This window comes from Nannobrachium achirus, assembly GCF_963921795.1.
Source record: "Nannobrachium achirus genome assembly, chromosome: 4".
In the NCBI taxonomy this organism is placed as follows: Eukaryota; Metazoa; Chordata; class Actinopteri; order Myctophiformes; family Myctophidae; genus Nannobrachium; species Nannobrachium achirus.
In genome coordinates this window covers 36,485,445-36,505,907 of record NC_137813.1, presented here as the reverse complement: position 1 = coordinate 36,505,907, position 20,463 = coordinate 36,485,445, and the positions used below count along the sequence as shown (strand labels likewise).

Here is a 20,463-nt window from a genome sequence, read left to right as displayed (position 1 = left end):
GCCCATATGCCCATATATGGAGATCTCAGTCTGTGTCCCTTTTATGCCCATATATCTGCGTCCATTTTATGCCCATATGCCCATATATGGAGATCTCTGTATCTGCCCATATGCCCATTCTCTGTATCAGTCTGTGTCCCTTTTATGCCCATATACGGAGATATCTGTCATGGAGATCTCAGTCTGTGTCCCTTTTATGCCCATATATCTGTCTGTGTCCCTTTTATGCCCATATACGGAGATATATCTGTCTGTGTCCCTTTTATGCCCATATACGGAGATATCTGTCGGGTCTAGGCAAGGCCCCTGTATTGCCCATATATGGAGATCTCTGTATCTGCCCATATGCCCATATATGGAGATCTCAGTCTGTCGAGGCTAGGCCCCTGTATCTGCCTGCAGTGATGTCACAATGACTCAGCGCTTGCGCCCGGCACTGCAGTGATGTCACAATGAGTCAGCGCTTGCGCCGATTTTGCGCCGATTTCCGCATAAGGAGATTCCGAACGTTTCGCGCCGGTTAGGGAAAACCGCGCGTCGGGTCGGGTCGAGGCCCGGCACTGCACTCCGTGCCACGGCGGGGAACGCGCGTGCCGAATCTGAAGCCGGTGGGACGAACGGTTCTCGAGATACGCGGATTACAAACACACACGCAGAGACTTCTCGCATTTATAGATAGATTGATTTACTCTACTTCTATTATTTAATTCATTATTTTATTTATTTATTAAAATATGTAGGAGTATAGCTTCAAAGGTTATTCTTTTTAGACTTTTTGGAGGTTATTATAACATTAGTACAGGTAATCAAGTCAATGTACGCCAAACATCATTGCATGGTTAGTAAGTCATGTAGGTTAGACTTTAATTAATGAAACCTTTTTCCTGGGGCATTTTCAAATCAATCAATCAGCAACATAACTTTGGCAAAAGAATAACCACACTGTTATCCACACTGTTATAGTAAATACATCAAAGAAATAAACCATCTCTCAACCTCTTAATGATTTTATAAAACGGTATATATGGCAACAAGAAGACCATAATGTTGACATGGATGAGGGCGCACAGCTCTTAGCCACGATGCAAAACATGAAAACCATAGTCATTAACCTGGAATCCAGCAGGCAAACACCAAACAAACAAAAAACCACAGCATGCTTTTGAAAATGGTTGGAAGGAATGTCAAGCCAGACCTGCCGCGACTGCGGTTTTACCGGAGAACCTGATCGCAACGGTGGGGGTGCGGGAGTGTGGGGAACACACACCACTGACTATTGCCGATGATGGAGAGGTTATATAGCTTTATGTAATGAGAAGCACTCTTGACGATTTCGTAAGACTCGTCGCCAATTTCAAGATATTTAAACGTTATTTGGGGCCATAATGATAACCTCTTCTTCCCACTACTAGACTAATAAGGATTTATATTGTTTGTGTTATTAACACAACCACAATTATTCACATGTGGATTCCACTAGTTTTACTAGTAGGCTAGTGTAGGCTTAGAAGCCTTTTCAGAAGTTAATTTAATGTTTTCCATTTCATGATTTCCTTTATCCTCATCTAATCTTGCGCTAATGCACGCAGCTGTTTTCGCCAGGTTTTAAGGCCTAGTAGGGTTTTCAGAAGTTAATTTAATGTTTAATGATTTCCTTTCGCCCATCGGCCCCCACCGTTGTGCTCAGGTTCACCGGGAAAACCGCGGTCACAGACCTGCCAGACCACCCATGTATATGGTCCTTTAACCAGGGCTCCTCTGAGATTTCACTAACGAGTTATATAAATTATAAGCCACTGACTCTCACCACCAACAGGTACTGTCTGAATCAGTGGTTCTCAACCTGTGGGTCGGGACCTCCAGGGGGGGTCCCCGCATTTTTTTGGGGGTCCCTAGATGATTAACTTAATGTGCAACATTGTGTTCTCACTCAACAGTAAACAAACCAACACAAAGTTTAAGTGTATAGAGGGTATCTACACATTTCTAAAGTGACAATTTAAGGACTTTTTAATACCTCTAAAATGACAAATTAAACATTGGCAGAAATTGTGAAAATAGCCGATCTACATGCTCACAACGTCTGCTCACAACGTCTTGTGTTGCGTTGTGAGCATGTAGATCTGCTATTTTCACAATAGAACCGTGTTATACAAAATGTAATTCCTCATGCTCTAAGTGCTCGTCAGTGTGTGTGTGTGGTGGGGGGGGGGGGGTCCCCAGTTAAAATATGATTATTGTTAGCGGTCCCGGCCTGAAAAGGTTGAGAACCATTGATCTGAATAACTGTGTTGATCATGTACCTTTCAGATCCTGGCCTATGGAGATATGAATCATGAGTGGGTGGGCAATGACTGGCTGCCAAGCCTGGGTCTGCCTCAGTATCGCAGCTACTTCATGGAGTCCCTTGTGGACGCGCGCATGCTGGACCACCTGACCAAGAAAGAGCTGAGAGGACAGCTCAAGATGGTGGACAGCTTCCACAGGTAGAACCCACCTTCTGTTTGCTTGCTCTTCTCTCAACCTTGGGACCTCTTTCTGACATGGAGAGAGTGTTTTTTACAGGTCTTTCAGTCCGAGTGTATCAAAAATGCAATTGAGTTAAGGCAGCGGAAGCTTGTGATTGGCTGCACGGGGGTGCCGAAAGTCAGGGGGACGGAGATACACCTAAACCTAACCTTAACCCTAACCTCAGTAAACCTAACGCTGGTGAATGCTAAGCCTGGTGAAATGCTAACCTGCCGACGCTGCTGAATGCTAACCTGGTGAAATGCTAACCTGCCAACGCTGTTGAATGCTAACCTGGTGAATGTTAAACTGGTCGGACCAACGAACGGATGCTTTTTCGATACACTCGGACTGAAAGACCTGCAAGAAACACTCTCCCTTCTGACATGGGCATTATATTCTCACGCTTGTGTTTCTCTCTCACACTTCTCATTGTCTGGCTCATTCTTTTCTGCTGGCTCCCCTGTCTATTTGTCATTAACAAATAGGAAGGTGTTAAACGATATACAAGAGGTGGTGTTGGTGTTGTTGTAACACTAGTTCTGCAGGTGCATGTCCCCGGGGGGCTTCTGTACAGGCTTAAAGAGTTGAGGGGTCAAAGCCGCAAGAATTGTGTTAAAGCTTTCTGAATACATGTGAGAGTGGAGATATGCCCTCGGTTGACCTGCCGACCTCCTGACCTTTTGACTCTTTGCCCTTTCCCAGGGTCAGTTTGCATTACGGCATCATGTGCCTGAAGCGCTTGAACTACGATCGCAAGGAGCTGGAGAGGAGGCGAGAGGACAGCGTGCACCATAACAAGGGTGACTGCTTCTTCCCTGACATTATGTACATCTCACCTTCAATTTCAAGGCGATTTTCATGCCTCTCATTCCTACCTTGGGCCACCCCTCTTATTATTTACCAGCTTAGAGGGTTTTTGAGGCACATATATCTTAGATTATCGTAAACTCTTGATTCAGATCTGTTATTAGTGTGGTTAGTTGTTCTTGGGTGCAACACAGTACCAGTAAGACTCCCTAGTCGGGAGATAGGCGATCGTCACGTCGCATACACAAACTTTAGAAGGCAATCATGGCCAATCAGGAGGGAATATGGGAAATGCGACAGATCCATGTTGATGACATGACTTTAGAGATACTGTGTACCGCTTTGCGTGATTTTAGGCCAAAATCTGTAGGAGCGGTGTCCAAAAATGTGTTTTGCAAAAATCAGCCTGATGGTGGCGCTAGAAGAGGGCCATGTGAGAAATCAGGGGCGGAGGTTGTGATTTGCCATCCAAGGAGTGTTTGTGCGAAGTTTGGCATCGATAGGGCCAACAGTGCCAGAGATAAGTGTAGGGGCAAAAGTGTGATGTGACTGACAGACGGAGGGACTGACGGACGGAGGGATGGCCGGTGAAGCTTTTCATGTTCTTGGGTGCAACACAGTACAATATTTGGGCAACTTTATTATAGAGCAACCTCAAAACTTTGGCACGCTACTCCTCCCACATATTGCTAAGCAATATCTTTAATTGATATACATTTTTATCAAGAAATAAGTTCTTGTTTAAATTACATCAATCAATCATACATTATCATAATATGACCTCATTCAAAATAATTTCATGGAAAACAAATGTTTGTCTCCGACAAGGCGGAGGCGTCTTCCTAAAAGTGTTGGCTAGACAAAACAAATGGCCTTCCAGCAACCTTTCACATTGCTGGAAGAGGTTCTGAATCACTCCTACCCATTTTTCATGCCTTGAGAAGGTTCTAGATCACAAGACTCAAGCTGCAGCAATGTAGTTTACACATGGCTCAATGATTAGATAAATGTCAACTTTCACAGTTATTAAACAAACCTAAATCTCACCCCCTCTCTGTTGCACCTTGCATCATTTTGTTCAGTTAATCTTTGCTGATTTCCCCGAAGCAGAATTTATCCCAATGAGTAAATACTTTTTTGGGCTTGTCTGGTGGCTGTGAATGTTAACGGTACACTGTACATTCCTGCGTGTTGATTTAACTTGGAGGAGACAATGGTTACAATTACAATTACAATTGTAACCAAATGGATCCGCAGCGTTTCATTTGTACACTTTCTGATTTACAATTGGATAAATGAAGACTGATGATTTACTGTGTTGTTGACTAGAGCAGTGATTAGTAGACCACAAAGGACACAAAGGAAACAAGTCCCCGGGACTTTTTTGTGTTATCCTTTTATGATTGTTTGATTGATTGAAGACTTTATATTAGACCTCAGAAACACACAACCTCAGAAAACACCATTAAAGAATCTTTTTGTTTTGATGAGCGTTACTTGAGCAGTGATACGGTTTACGAGAAGCACTCCAGCATTTCTTAACCACAACGTCAGACACATCTTTCAACACTTCTAGGCGATATAGTTTGTTTTAGTTTTAGATTAGAATTTGTCTCGTCCAAGACATTTCCTCTCTTACAAATACTAAGCATACTGTACTGTATATGATAGATTTCTTTATTTCTGTGTCATGCACCAAAGGGCCCACCCAACATGTACTTACAGGAAACAACACATGAAACATATAGAATATTAAGAAGAATATTTTCTAATCTTAATGTTATTTAATTTGCATATACGTTTTAAGAATTTGAAATGTATTTCATTTTAAATTTGAGGTTGATTGTTGATGTACGTACTGTACTTAATAATGCAAACATGGGTTAGCATGTTTCCCCTCGGCTGACCTAAGCCTATAGTCACTAGAATATTAGAAAACGTTTTACAACTGTGCGGATCGCCGTAGTTGGGGGCTGCGGACGTTTTCAGACTCTTATAGTTTCCAGGGTTCCCACGGTCATGAAATTCCTGGAAATATTTTGAAATTAGAAAAATATTTTTCCAGTACTGGAAAAGTTTTGGAATTTATCAAGGGTCCTGGAAGGTCCTGGGAAAAATAGCTATGCATTGTCTTTGGTTATTGATTTTGTTAATGCCTCTGAAATGACAAATTAAACATGGGCCAAATTGTCTCATATTAGAGCCAGAAATTGTGAAAATAGCAGATCTACATGCCCACAACGCCTCGCAACGCGAGGCGTTGTGAGCATGTAGATCGGCTATTTTCACAATGAAACCGTGCTATACAAAATTCCTCTACTCTTAGTGCTCGTCAGGGTGCCGGGGTCCCCGGTTGAAATATGATTATTTGCGCATAGGGGTAAGCGACTCGTTATTGAGCTGAATTATCGTTATATAGTCCTGGAAATCGGGTTAAATATTCTGGAAAAGTCTTGGAAAAGTTTTGGAAATGAATTGGTAAAGATGTGTGTGGAACCCTGAGTTTCTCACCGCCGTGCTCTTTCTTTCCTGTGGGCCAGATGTGATGGTGTGGTCCAATGAGCGGGTGATGTGCTGGGTGCAGACCATTGGCCTGAAGGAGTATGCAGACAACCTGACAGAGAGCGGTGTCCACGGGGCGCTGCTGGCTCTCGACGATACCTTCGATTACACTGACCTGGCCCTGCTGCTGCAGGTCCCCAATCAGCACACGCAGGTAATAGAATGTACCCTGCCAGAACTGTGAGTGTTCATTTAAGGTACAAATGCATAAGTTGACGCTCAGAGCCTTACAAGAGAATACATACATTCAGCGTGTACTGAGTCTTAAAAAACGTATTTATATTAACTTATTATATTTTAAAAGAATCTTGAAAGTGTGACCTATTTGTAGAATCGGCCTCAGGTCTTCATAAAGCAGTGGTTCCCAGTCTTTTTAGCTTGTGACCCAAAAGAGAAATTAGACGTTTGCCCAGGACCCAAACTAGTGAAAACAGCAGATCTACAAGCTCAAATGTCGATCGGCTATTTTCACTACTTCTTAAATATTTGTTTTCTAATTTATGGAATTTCTTTGATTTGTCTTTTATTTATTAATGAAATGACTTAGAAATTCATGAAAATCTTACCTTTTGAGGGGAATGTTTTTTTTTTGAAAAATGTTTTGAAATAATAATAATTAAAAATAAAATGTAGGGGGAAATAATTTAAGGGACCCATAAAAACGTGTCCGCGACCCACAAATGAGTCGCGACCCAGTGTTTGGGAACCAGGTGGTTAGAGTATAAGACCTTTTGTACTTAGTGAAGGCTGGTGCATACCACAGTTGATGCATCCTACTTAGCGGTATGACAGTCCTGGCCCACACTGAGCATGTGCATACCTGCCAGGCGCAAAGTGACTGTCAAAATAAGTACACTACCCAGCGTCTCCCAAAACACTAGAGGTAGCTTTATACAGAGATCTAATAGTGTTACAAAGAACAAAGAAGTCTTGAATGTTGGCTTTGCTCTTTTACACAGTAGGCTACCAAAGCAAGCCGCCCAATGTGTGGTTTTACATGGGATTACAATGGGGGTGTGACCTGTACACACACACACACACACACACACACACACACACACACACACACACACACACACACACACACACACACACACACACACACACACACACACACACACAATACAACAGCATCAGTGTCTAGTGTTACACTATGCTGTTTAAGATTACAGCAATTGTCCAGTACATTCTATACATGTACAATAATAGTCTACACACAATTAATGAACAAAATACAGACACAAAATGAACTGATGACGTAGCAAGCAGCAGTCACAGAAGATCCAAATCATCCAATACTGAAGTTTTTTCCTTCAACTTATTTTTCATTCTAAAGTTAGGAAACACTGTCTCTCCCTCTCTCATATGTGTGCACACGCCGCACACACACCTTGAGATCACAGTGTGTGTGTGTGAGAGAAAGAAAGGACCAACATGCTGATGATGAGTAACATTACAATGACAGATTTGTGCAACATGTTTGAGATCAGAAATATTGGAGGAGAAACTGAAGAGAATCAGGGAGCGGTTTGAGGTATAAAGGCGTGCAGATCTTAGATGTCACAGCCCTGTCCCTCCAATGCCTCCATGCCAGCTGTCTCTTTTACACAGACGGTTGATTTGGCTCTAGTAGCTGTGTCTACCTCCACTGTGTTGACATTTCCATTGCCCATTCGTCGCTGTCCTTGTATGTCCAGAACCGTTCTTTTTCTGGAAATAGACAAAAGGAACCTGTTTGAATCCAATAGTAGTTATTATTTAATCACAAGCTTGATACTTTTCATTGGCTAAATATGTGTAAAACCCACAGACACATTTAACCACTTTCACTTTCAAACATTCTCAGAAATAGTGAAAATAGCCGGTCTACAAGCTCACTATGTGAGGCTATTTTCACTTCTTTTGCGTGACACGGTTGTAGGATGAAGTTGTGCATTCATTTATGGTAAAACGTAATTTGAAACATGTAGATACAAGGTTTCTGTCCGACAGTGACACATTGCAGAAACGATACTATGTGTAGTTTTCCTTCCATCCTTTCTAGGCCAGACAACTGCTGGAGCAGGAGTACAACTCCCTCATCTCCATGGGAACAGAGAGACGACCTGAAGAGGTCAACATGTTGGTAAGCGTTCCTTTGAAAGGCTAAAACGCTGCTGTTGGTTGACTGTGTGTTTGATTGGATAACTGTGCATGCTCGTGATCACTCTCATGGGTGTCGCACCAAATTCTGGGCCCTGGGTACAAGGATTCACTGCGGGCCCCCCATGAATGTTCTTCATAGGGGGAGGGGGTTTAACCCATTTAGACTGGGAATGCATTATAACGCGTTATTTTTGTGCTTTAGCGATCTTGCAGATCTGCTATTTTTGAAAAATCATGAAACTTTGTGCAAGTCTTTGAATATTTCAAATCCTTATAAGGTTTTTTGAAAAACCTATGTTTCTATGTCAGTGGTGCTCAAACCTTTTCATGTGAAGGATCCCCAAAATGATATGTATTTGGCTGGACCCCCATCTCAAAATATTTAGTTCCAGGGACCCACCCAGAAGCAAAATTTCAGTTACAAATGTTTGCTTAAAAAAATGTATATATTCATAGATTTGCACACATTTTCACGACTTCTCAAAAATAGCAGACATACAGGCTCGCAGCGTGGCACTCGGTGCCGCGCTGTGAGCTTGTAGATCTGCTATTTTTCAATAGCTAAAGTATAAAATAGGCCTAAATAAGGCTCCTCCACCTTGGGCCCTAGTAACTCAGTCCCACTTTCCCTCCCCTCGTGACTCTCTCTCTCTCTCTGTCAGGATGGAACTAAGACGTTCACCCGCTCTCCCTCCTGGAGGAAGATGTTTAGAGAGAAGGATCTTCGGGGCGTGACCTCTGACTCCGCGGAGACCCTGCCTGCTAACTTCCGTGCCTCAGCTATCTCCACACCCTCCGTGACCCTGAGAAAGGTTCAGAGTGATGGTGAGTCCCGCCCCATGGCTACGCCAATTCACCTCTGACTCCTTCCTGTGGCCATCCTCTCAGATTCCCAATTGTTTCCCTTTTTTCGCTACCTCCAAGGCACATCTCGTATTAAGCCATGACATTCTTTACAGTTGTCAACACCGTGGCACAAGGTTCACAAGAATGTTACGCATCTCCTTTTTTTTTGCACTGGTGCAGGACAAAACAAGTTGCAAGATCAAAAGGAAAAGTCTGCACAACGGCTTGCTGCTCCACATTTTATTGTGCAAAATAAACACAACACAACGTTTGGACCATAAGTAGACCTTGTGGTCAAAACGCTGTGTTGTGTTTGTATTTCGTGCAGTAAATGCGGTAGAGCGGCAAGCTGTCGTGCTGACTTATTTCCTTTTGATCTTATGACTCTAAAGCTGGGTGCATACTTCAAAAGAAGTGTATTTTGTTTTTGCCACACACGTTCTCTGCAAACACTTGGAAGCGCCCGCTATGCTAGCGGTCCAGGCGCATACCACATACAGTGTAGGCTCTGTGCAGCCTGATAGCGTGTCACAGGTTTGAGTCCCATTCTCCATGTGTCATGACCTTTGCTGCATGTCACTCCCCATCTTTCCCTCCCTGTTTTATCTTCAATATCCCCTATCAATAAAGGCAGAATTAGACCTCCCCCCCAAAAAACCTCCCCCCCAACAATAAAATAAATCGTTTTACTCTCTCTCCACTTTGAGTGCTGAAGGTTAGACATGGAATGGTGACACCTGGAACTCTGCTGTTTGTTTTCAGTTCCCTTTGCACTGTGTCTGTTGCCAGAATTATCTGTCATACTTATTAAATCATGTTCTGACAATGTTCCTGCCAAATAAGACTTTAAATTTTGAGGTTCGACAACGTGCTCGGCAAGGCAATGCGTTAGTTTTCCCACGAAATGACGTAATTCTATTTTCATTACCTTGATGAATTTCGTTTCGGTACCAAAGGAACATGATTGGAATAAGGGAAACTGGTCTGAACAGATATTTTGGCGACTGGCGAGGGGAGCATGCTCTGCAACCTTCTAATGCACAGGGGTCTTCAACAGGGGGTCCGGGACCCCTAGGGCGTCCTCAGAGTTACTACAAGGGGCCCTCCAAATCTTTGTGTGATAGAAACCTTTTTTTCCCCTTTTTTATATTAACCACTTGAACCCTAACGTCCATATTATACATATACAGTATTTTATGAAAGTGAGGCAAAAACAGCAACATTTGTCTTCAAGCTGCCTGCTTCACACATGTTATGTAAGACACTGAATGCATCACACTGCACAGAGCACTACACTCCCAGGTTGTTCTCATGGTAGTCTGCCATTAGTTTTGCTGTGGAATTTTCGTGTTTCCTTTAGCAAAGGAACTGGCATTAACAAGGAACAGATGCTGTCTAAGTACAGATGAGTACCATTATCCCCCCATTGCACTACTTTATAATAATGCCTGTAGAAGGTCAATGTTATTTAGAACGTGGCAGCCGTGATAATGACTCCATCTGTGTTTCTCTTTCTCCCTGCGTGTGTACTGCACGTTTCATCCTCGCCATGTCTTCCACAGCTAACTCTGGGGCCCGCGGTGAATCCGCCTCGGTAAGGACCTATTCCTGCTGAGTGGCTGAGGTGAGAAACGGAACACTTCTTAAACTTTGTCTCGCAACATTTCTTTTGCAGGGAGAGTTATTTCTCTTAGCCTCCGAGATAGCTTGCACATTTTGCTTGCGACATTCTTTTGTACCACTGCTATGTTATGCCTTAGCTTGCTTTGGGGGGGTTGGTTGGAGTTCGGGGTTTTAGGAGTTTCAGCACACAGTAAAATCTTCATTGCATGGTCTCCAGTGTCCAGCGGTTGGCGTTTGGTCAGGATTTGGGCAACGATTAAATGAGGCCACCAGGGTTGTCGCACCAAATTCTGGGCCCTGGTTACAAGGATTCACTCACATTTTGTGCTTTAACTATTGAAAAATAGCAGATGTACGTACAAGCTCACAGCGCGGCACAGAGTGCTATTTTTTTGTGCATGTCTTTGAATATTTCAATGTTTTTTGAAAAACCTGTTTCTATGTCAGTGGTGCTCAAACATTTTCATGTGAAGGACCCCCAAAAATGATATGTATTTGGCCACGGACCCCCATCTCAGAATATTTAGTTCCAGGGACACCTCAGTTACAAATGTTAAAAATTACATATATTCAAAGATTTGCACACACTTTCACGGCTTTTCAAAAAATAGCAGATCTACAAGCTCGGCGCTGTGAGCTATAATTAAGACCACTCCACCTTGGGCCCTAGTAACTCGGTCCCACTTTCCCTCCCCCTTGTGACGCCCCTGGAGGCCACGAAGGCAGTGGCGTGCGACTGACGTTGTTTCTCTCTGTAGGGCCGCAGCTGGATTGGGACTCTGGAAGACCCTCTCACTCATCCATGGAGAAAGAAGATGAAGCAATGAATATAACCCTCTCGTTAAATATACAGTAAATCTATTGGTCTGACCATTCTGCAATAACAGAAATAGAGCGTGTAAAGCTAGAAGGAACAAAAGGGAAAAATGACGTGAAGAATGTAAGAAGTTTTATCAGAATTAGATGTTCTTTTGAGAAGTAGAATGAGGTCAGCTGTTTTATCTCTCTCTCTCTCTCTGTCATTTCTTTGTTCTCTTTCTCTATGTGACTGTGTGCTGTGGAGTTGAGTCTGCTGATGAGGCGACTGGTGTCCAGTGTCAGCCATTGTGGCTCCATTGTTGGCTTCTATGGTGCTGTCAGGGGTATCCCTAAAGCCTAATTTATACTTAGTGCACAGTGTTGCTCCCAACAAGTAACTGATTTTCAAGTGAGAGGCTTGAAAATAATAGATTTTCAAGCGAGGGCTTGAAAATCAATTATTTTCCGCCTAAGTATAAATTAGGCTTAAGTGTCCCTGATTGGTCAGAATGGTGTAGCAAAATACATCCCCATTCAGGCCATCATTTTCACTCCAGCCACATCAGACGGACCCTCCTCGTAGTTTGTCTATTGGCACCTTGAAAGCCGAGAGGCTCCAGGCTGAGTAATCTCTTTTGAAGGGACCCCATTATGGAGATCAAAGGCCAAGGAATAGAAGTGGAGGGGACAGAGGGGCCACACAGAGGCATTGTGTTCAGTGGCTGTGATGTCATTCAGTGGCTAGTTGGAATCCATAAAGTCAGTTTTAAGTGTAGCGGGGGCGGCTGTTCTTTCCAAGGCCAGGTTACCGGCTCCTGTAGCACTAATTCAAAGGCCTGGCATCCATTCCTCTACATGTGGTCGTGCAGTTTATGACTTGTAATCATCAGCTCAGGTTCTTGGGGAACTCCTGATGACATAAAAGGTGTCAGAGAGATAAAACAGCCCAAGCGACCCGAAGGAAAAAGGACGGAACGGGCAGTCGGTCATTTTACTGCACACACAAGCCATAAGGGACGACAAGAACTCTATGGTGAGGGAAGAGAAGAAACTGGAAAAGAGGGCAATACCGAAGAGGTCCAGGAGAAACCTTTAGCCTCTGTGTTTACGATGCATGTCCAACAACCAAGATGACAATGAACTCAACTTTTTTTCGGTGGTGAGGATGATATGAGGTGTCATTACAAAAAAAAGAAAGAAAGAAAAAAAAACTATATATCTGTATAATAAACCTACGGGGTGGGAGCCTGGGGATCAATTTGTAAAATGTGTGTATTTTTTTCAGTTGTATTTTTTATTTTTTACAATAACTATATTTATTTTATTTATGTATGTATTGGATAAATGTATGTACATGTTCCGTTCCTTCTCAATTCTGACTTGATTTGAACTAGTTAAAAAAAAAGTCAATATGAAACAAATGGTCATTCAAATACACTCCTGTATGTGTACATTTTGAGAACAAATTGTGCAAAGGTTTCCATGATTTAAAAGAAGTGACAGTAATACAAATTTAAAATATCATCTGAAAATTAAACAATAATGATGATGATGGTGATGTAATAGAAAAAATAAAGTGATCCCAGTGGATCCACTGATCATCGCAAAAGTGCATTTTCTCACCTCTGTCTCTCAATTTACAATTTAGGCATTTAGCTCTGTCATTTGGCTGTCCTACTCTGTGTGTGTGCGTGCGTGCGTGCGTGCGTGTGGGCGTGCGTGTTCTATTGGCAGTCAAGTAAATCCATATTGTATATCTATATACGGTATAGTATATATAAATTGTGTATAAATCTGTGGAGAGGAATTACAGCTCGGGTTTTGAACTGTTTGAATAGGAATATATAATAACAGCACAACAACAAATGACATCCATGATATCCCGATCCAGATCAAACTCCAGCCATTTATTGTACTGTATACAGAAGTTAACCTGTATGACTAATTAAGTTAGTTGTATGAAAATAATGTGAAATACAAAGATACTTTATTACAGTGTTTGGTAGGCAAAATTGAACAAAGCAGCAGCTGAAGAAATTAACTCTGTGGTATAATTTAACAGAGGAGAAGGACTGACGGGTTCTGAGATCACTCGGATCCATCAATCCATGTTGGGCAAGAGTGAGGTTACGGGGGTGGAGTAGGGGTGGGCGATATGGAAAAATTCTATATCACAATTATTTCCAAGCGGTATCACGATACACAATCCTATCACGATTCTTTTTCACGTTGGTTTTTATGGATATTTTTCAAGTTACTTAACAGTGCAACCATTATCCTAGATAAAGTACTATGTTCTATCCGTCTGTCTTTCAATGTTATATGAGATACTTAAAGTGTGGTTCCTGTGGAAATAAGCCTCGGCTTTCTAGGATCTCCTTTTAGTTGACCTTGTACCAGTGATTTGTACTGTCATGAAACTGTACTTTTTTCTATTGCAAACTTCTAATAAATTCTTCAATCAATCAATCAAACCACCTACAAGGTAACAAAAACTAAAAGAAAAAGATCCTTTTGGGAGGTCTAAATTGACCCTTACAAGTATATAACTCTGACAGTATACAAATGAAACCAAATGGACCCTTACAAGTCCATTTGGTTTCATTTGTATACTCTCAGAGTTAAGGGGAGACCTTGACATTTTAAGGTTTGAGAACTACTGATTTAGACCAAAAAGAAGTTTAAATGAATTCTGCGATTAATCTCTGTATTAACAATTCAACAGGATTTTTTGCAAGACTACCTTGTATCACGATACATGATATCTCTGAAAAGGCATATCGTGGAGACATTGTATCGTCTCAACGTTATTTATCACCATATCGGCCACCCCTATAGGGTGGAGGGGGTATTGTAACACAAAATGCCTGACTACTTGTTTGTATGCAGCATCAAAGTTCCCCATAATGCCCAGCTTTAACAGCTCTCCTGCAAGACTGGTAGTCTGGTAGTCCACACCTGCAAACAGTATGGAACAGTAAAAACATACCCCAGTAGGTGGCGCTCTTTCCTCTAACAACAAGAGAAGACCAGAGGCTGGAATTATCATCAGTTGAGCAGTGTCATAACCTACCACTCCACGAAACCTTCTATAAATACACACAGATATACATAGCTTTATACATAAAGGCATACTGTTCTCATATTGTACACATATGAAGTAATATATTAATATCAAAGGCATACACATGCTTACATACTAATCAGCAATAACTTACATTATGTAGATAATAGCCCATAAAAAACAGTACTTTTTTAAAAAGTAAAATCACTATCTTTATATATGACAATTTTCCCTAAGATCTAGTATTGAGGTCTTCTTGTTTTTCATGTAGTCATTTTTGTTTAGGGCCAAGGGAGGGACAGGAAAGGAGAGAGAGACACCTTTAAAATGTGGGGAAAGGCCACTTACAGTAAGCCTGATATTACTTGGTCACACATGTGACGGTGTCACTTGACGCATTGTTGTTAGCTTGGAAATCTGTTATTTTTGGTGAGTGCCACTGCCACGCGACAAAGTATAAATTAGGCTTTAGTCCAGAAACTGAGAGAGCATTATAGAAAGACAGCACAGCAGCAGCAGCAGCTCTGTTCTGTGTCAGATTCCACTTCCCTTTTCTGCCAAACACTCGTCCTCTCTTTGCCTCTCTCTCTCTCACTCACTCACTCGTCCTCTCTCCTCCTCCTTGTCACGCTCTCCCTGCCCACTGCCGGTTTGCGCGGGACAGTAGCACGCACACGCAGGACGAGTCGATACGGATCCACCTCCAACCCGTTCTGTTGTTGGCGTCTTTGGTGAGTGCTCGGACGTACGATTGCTTGGCTTTGCATTCACTCACCCACTGTTTCTTATCAACCCCCAGGCAGCCGGCCCCAGCCACACCCTGACCCGTTAACCCCTCCGCCCCGCTGGCGTCTCTGGACCCACGTGATCGCCCCGCCGCCGAGTCCCTCTGTGGCTCGGCCCGGCGGCAGCGGGTCTCATAAAAGTACTGCTTGAGTGGCCCTGTTTGAGTCTGGATCTCTGGCAAGATGGTGACCGTCCGACCGTGGGAGTCTATGGCCGACTTCTTGTCCGTGACCCACTTGCTCTCCGTCTCACACACCGACCGCTCCCCTCTCCTGGCATCCGTCATATGTGAGCGTTTATTTCTTTTAATATGTTGGACGGGCTCACTGCCGCCTCGGAGATCCTCCGCCCCGATCAGCAGCCCGCTCCTGTCGATTGCTCTGTCGCCATGACCCTCGATGTATCTATCCGCCTCCTCGTCCTCGTCCTCCCCGTCCTCTGGCAGCACACCGGTCTCTAACATGAGGAGGAGAGGTGGGTGCTCTGGGGGCAAGGGGGACGGGGAGAACAGAACCCGTGGATGTGCATCCAAAAACAGCATCTCGTCCGTTTTCGTTATACCGTCCACCCCGAACCCTAGAGCCAGTCCGGCTTCCATGCCCTGTCTCTCCTGAGACTGCTCTTGACCTGGCCCAACTACTGGTGACCCTTGACTCCCTTCGCCCCTGTGCACATTGCTCCCCTGCTCCGCGCTGCCTCTCGACTGCTCCAAGTTGAGAGGTCCTTTTCCGTCCGGGAGACTAGCAGCATGACTGCTGGCAGTGTGGGCTCCTCCTCCAGAAACCTGTGAAGGGCCGATGTCATTTTTCTCTATGGATCCGCTGTATAGAGAGGAACGAAGTTTGTCCCCCACAGCAAAGTCTGCATAGTTCATGTCCTTCCCTCTGCCGTGGCTGTGAGTTTGGTAGTCCTCTGGTACAGAATTATCTGAGGAAACAGAGTCTTTTTGACTATTATTGTTGGAAGTCCTGAGTTTTCCTTCCCCTGTAGGAACATCTAAACTGATTTCATTCATGTTACCACTGTCGGAGTTGGTATTAACTTGGAAGCTTTCTTGACTCTTCCCTTTGTATGTGGAAAGCCCTTCATGTACTGAGGTTTTGACATAGTCCTTATTATGCATTGCACTGTGGCTTTGCGCTCTGGCATCTTCGCCACGAGCCGCAGCCATGTTGTGGTCCATTTGTGAGGCTTTGCGAAGTAGTACGTTGTAGTCCACAGGAGGCTGAGTAGGGGCTGCAAGGTGACTGGCAGAGACATTGTGGTCCTCTCCACGGCTGTCAATGCTCGGGCCAGGCTCTGTCGATGCTGCAACAATACTGGACACAGGGCTGTGAGGGAAGGGCAGGGCCGAGGCAATCACCATGGCAACCAGGGGAAGCCAGTGCATCACTCCCAAGACGTATCAACTGATGGAGAGAGAAACCATAGATGAGAGGGATAGAGGAGACAGACAGAAAAAGCAGTTGGGAGGAAAAGAAAACAGTAAGACACTGTTACATACTGTATGTTAACAAGGCAAATTATGGCATACTGTATACTGTTAGATGGGAAACTGTAAGCTTGCACCGCAAATAAAATTTGAAATTAGCCTTTTTATTGCAGGCCTCCAGCTTTATGACCCTGGCCTTTTAACCACCAAGGTATGGCTTTAAAATCTTGGCAGAACTCTTGGAAAATAAAAGCTAGTACTGCATGGTGGCCCTCATTCTCCGTGTTGGGATTTGGTGCCTGGTGTCTGAGGGGTTGACCTTCAAATGGAGACACTGACAACCTGGTATGCAATCAAGTTATAAATTGTAACATCCAAAGGAGCTGGATTAGAGAAATACCAGCCACATAGACACAAAGATAACTTCTGTTTCAGCTTTTAAGGACAGGAATGTTTTGGTTGCTGTTGTTCAAGCTTCTGGAATTCACAGTTTTTGTTAAGAATTCTCTTTGACTCAGTCATTGGTGACAGATATGGTTTGGATTGTATCTGCCAAAACATACACGTCAGAAGGAAACATGTTGTTATTGCTGTGACAGACCTCAATTATTCTACCTGATCAAACCTGAACTGGAGTTAAATCTTTTCCTTAAAGCAGGGGCGCCTGACCATGATATGACCCAGCTGCTGCCCTCATTATTTTACTCTTTATGTAAAGTCAAGTCAAGTGAAAGTTTCTTTTTTTCATTTTTTTTCTCCAAATTCAGGGAAACAAAGACAATACACAAGCTATCTGAACAAGCAGCAAATCAGTTAACCAATATTTCTTTCTTTCTTTTTACAACAGAAAAGAACAAAGACTACGAACAACGCAAACAAAATAAATATATGAAAAGAAAAAAGAAAAAAAAACATTAACTACATGACATCATTAACTGATAACAAAGCAAATTCTAAAAGAATATCCTCCCATCTATAATTGAACAAACCTTTACTAAACTAAATACCCACTCTCGTCATACCGGTAATGACAAGTAAAGCGATAAAAGTTAACACAGTAAATTAACACTGTTCACAAACTGACTCTAAAAGATAATTGCTCTGTGTTACCATAAATAGATTCCTGGCATGCGGAAGACCTCTAAAACTAATTGGTTCCTCAGTCCTGACACGATCTATACATAAAAAGTAGCAGATAATTGTTTTGGCTTTTACAGTGAGTGAGTCTTCCCCCTGACTAACAGGTAAGACATTTGTGTCACGTGTCACATGTGGCAGCTCAGCATTCATTATGCACGTCAAGCAAGATGAGATTCCCAACAGGAAAGGAACCCTTTAAGCAGCTAGAGGTGAGCGTCAAGTTTGTTATTTGTGTGAAAGCAGGGAGGAGGTCATTAAGACGGAGTTAAAGCGGCTGGAATGCTCAGAATGTCAGTGATGTGGCTGTACGAGGCCGGCGCCATCGAGGTGTCTTCAGGCAGGGAAGAGCGACGAGGCAACACTGCAACAAGTGTGACTATGTCTGTTTAGTGCAGTGGTTCTCAACCTGTGGGTCGGGACCCCCAGGGGGGTCCCCAAATTATTTGGGGGGGTCCCCAGATGATTAACTTAATGTGCAACATTGTTTTCTTACTCAACAGTAAACAAACCAACATACAGTATACGTGAATAGAGGGTATCTGCACGTGTCTAAAGTGACAATTTAAAAACTTTTAAGACCTCTGGTCAAACATTGGCCAAATTGTCAAATATTAGACTGAGAAATTGTGAAAATAGCAGATCTACATGCTCACAACGCCTTGCGTTGTGAGGCGTTGTGAGCATGTAGATCGGCTATTTTCACAATGGAACAACAGATCGAGTCAAACTAAATGTAATGCCAACACCTACAATTCCAAGTGCTCGTCTCCAGTTCACATATGATTATTTTGGGGGTCACGGCCTGAAAAGGTTGAGAACCACTGATTCAGTGTGTGTGTGTGTGTGTGTGTGTGTGTGTGTGTGTGTGTGTGTGTGTGTGTGTGTGTGTGTGTGTGTGCGCGTGTGTGCGTGCGTGCGTGCGTGTCTGCATGCGTGCGTGTGTGTGTGTGTGTGTGTGTGTGTGTGAGAGAGTTAGAGAGAGAGAGTAAGTGAGTGAGTATGTTCGTTTGTGAGTGAACGAACATACTTCGTGAGTGTGTTAGTGAGTATGTTAGTGACTGACTGACTGACTGACTGACAGTGTTAAAGAAGGGTCATGGTGAAAGGATGTGCACTGAACATGGTCACACCCAGCAAACACAGCTCCTGGAGAGTGTGGTTGACGCATCACTCAAGCAGCTGTCCCAGGTATTCAAAGAGAGCGCTTGTCTTGACTTCCTTGACAGCAAACATCACATCAAAGCGCTCGCCTAAACTCTTCCGTTTTTCTTTTTCTTTTTCCTTTTTTTTTTTTACTACTGCTTTGCATACAGGTATCATGCCAGTTGACTCAGGTGTGCAATTTAAACGACAATCTAGGTTGTTCCAGCAGACAGGGGTTGGAGACTTTCTGGCACTGACAGAAACTGTAATAGGCCTGTTATTATAGATAAAAATGTTCAAATGAGATAAGACAGACTCATCTAAATGAAGCAAGAGAAAATGTTAGCAAACTGGTCAGGAGTAGGGATGGGACGATACACGTTTTTTTATCGTGATAAAAAAACACTCACGATAATCACATCGTGGAGATTTCATTTATCGTGATATCGTCCTCCGTCATGCACTGGGATCAATTCACCTTTTATTTGCAGAGCTGCATATCCGGTACCACTTAAACCCTCTATTATTGGTCAAATGTACTTTATAATATAGGTACTTGATCTTGATCTTGGTCTTTTTTTCACTCTCTATCAAATGTCTTTGCCAAAAGATAGCTCATCTACAAGCTCACAAGAGCTTGTAGATCAGCAATTTTTTGGCAAATGTTCTGCCCCAAGATATGGATTTTGATTATCGTGATAATATCGTAAATCGCGATTTCTTTTGTCACAATAATCATGATAAGACATTTTCATATCGTCCCATCCCTAGTCAGGAGATGTGGAAAAGATCCTAAGAATCATTAACACGAAAATCTCTGGGATCTACAGTATGTAAGTGTGTGTCTTGTGCCTGGTACGAGAGTTGGCTTAGCTTAAGTGTTTCTATGGAACCCTTGGAGGAGTCAAACAGGAGACATGCGCTGGCACACACACATGCAGAGAGGGCATGGGCGTCAATTGGGTATGGCAGGGGTATGCAGCTGCCATACCCTGGGTCCAGGGGGGAAGATAAAAGTTAGTTCTAAATATGAATCCATGAATGACTCTTTGTCTATATGCGCTGGTTATTATGTTGTTAAATAACAGTAAATAACAACAAATGCAAAAATGTAACATAATGGTCACTTTAACAAGGTATTATAATTATATTCTCCACACTTGAAAATAGCCGATCTACATGCTCACAACGCCTCGCGCTGCGAGGCGTTGTGAGCATGTAGATCTGCTATTTTCACAATAGAACTGTTATCCAAAATGTAACGCCTATTTTCCATGAGGACTCCCATCTTTGCCATACCCTAGCTTTTGCTGAACTGACGCCACTGAGAGAGGGTGGGGGGGAGAGATGGAGATGCTGTATCAGTGCCTTTTCTGGCACAGGGGCAGCACTTCATCATCATGCTCCATTTGCTGCAGGGACATGCATCATTTGCGCTCTCTCTCCAAAGCAGACAAGGACCTCAACACACCATCGCACCTCCCCACCTGCCCTCAACCAGACCATAACATCCCCAGATTCCCCAAAGGACACAGAGCAGAGCATCTGAAACTGCCCCCTTGTAAATAAAAGCCACTTAACTTTCCAAACCCATGCTAATATAGGA

At 43.2% G+C, this 20,463-nt stretch overlaps 2 protein-coding genes across 2 annotated transcripts in view; one reads left to right on the top strand and one right to left on the bottom strand.

Moving 5' to 3' along the window:
• Positions 1–10,486, top strand: part of ppfia3 (PTPRF interacting protein alpha 3) — a gene marked incomplete at both ends in the record, with an annotated part of 43,579 nt that extends 33,093 nt beyond the window's left edge. Inside the window, 6 exons of the mRNA XM_080724245.1 lie at positions 2,311–2,486; positions 3,214–3,311; positions 5,859–6,034; positions 7,925–7,993; positions 8,688–8,850; positions 10,434–10,486. Coding sequence (XP_080580371.1) covers positions 2,311–2,486; positions 3,214–3,311; positions 5,859–6,034; positions 7,925–7,993; positions 8,688–8,850; positions 10,434–10,486 — 735 coding nt within the window. The remainder of the gene's footprint in view (positions 1–2,310; positions 2,487–3,213; positions 3,312–5,858; positions 6,035–7,924; positions 7,994–8,687; positions 8,851–10,433) is intronic.
• A 4,495-nt stretch (positions 10,487–14,981) lies between these two features.
• On the bottom strand, positions 14,982–16,532 carry ntf4 (neurotrophin 4; the record flags this gene model as incomplete). The annotated part of the gene is made up of 1 exon (XM_080723263.1): positions 14,982–16,532. The coding sequence occupies one exon, from the start codon at positions 16,530–16,532 to the stop codon at positions 14,982–14,984; it is 1,551 nt and encodes a 516-aa protein (XP_080579389.1).
• Between the last annotated feature and the right edge of the window lie 3,931 nt (positions 16,533–20,463).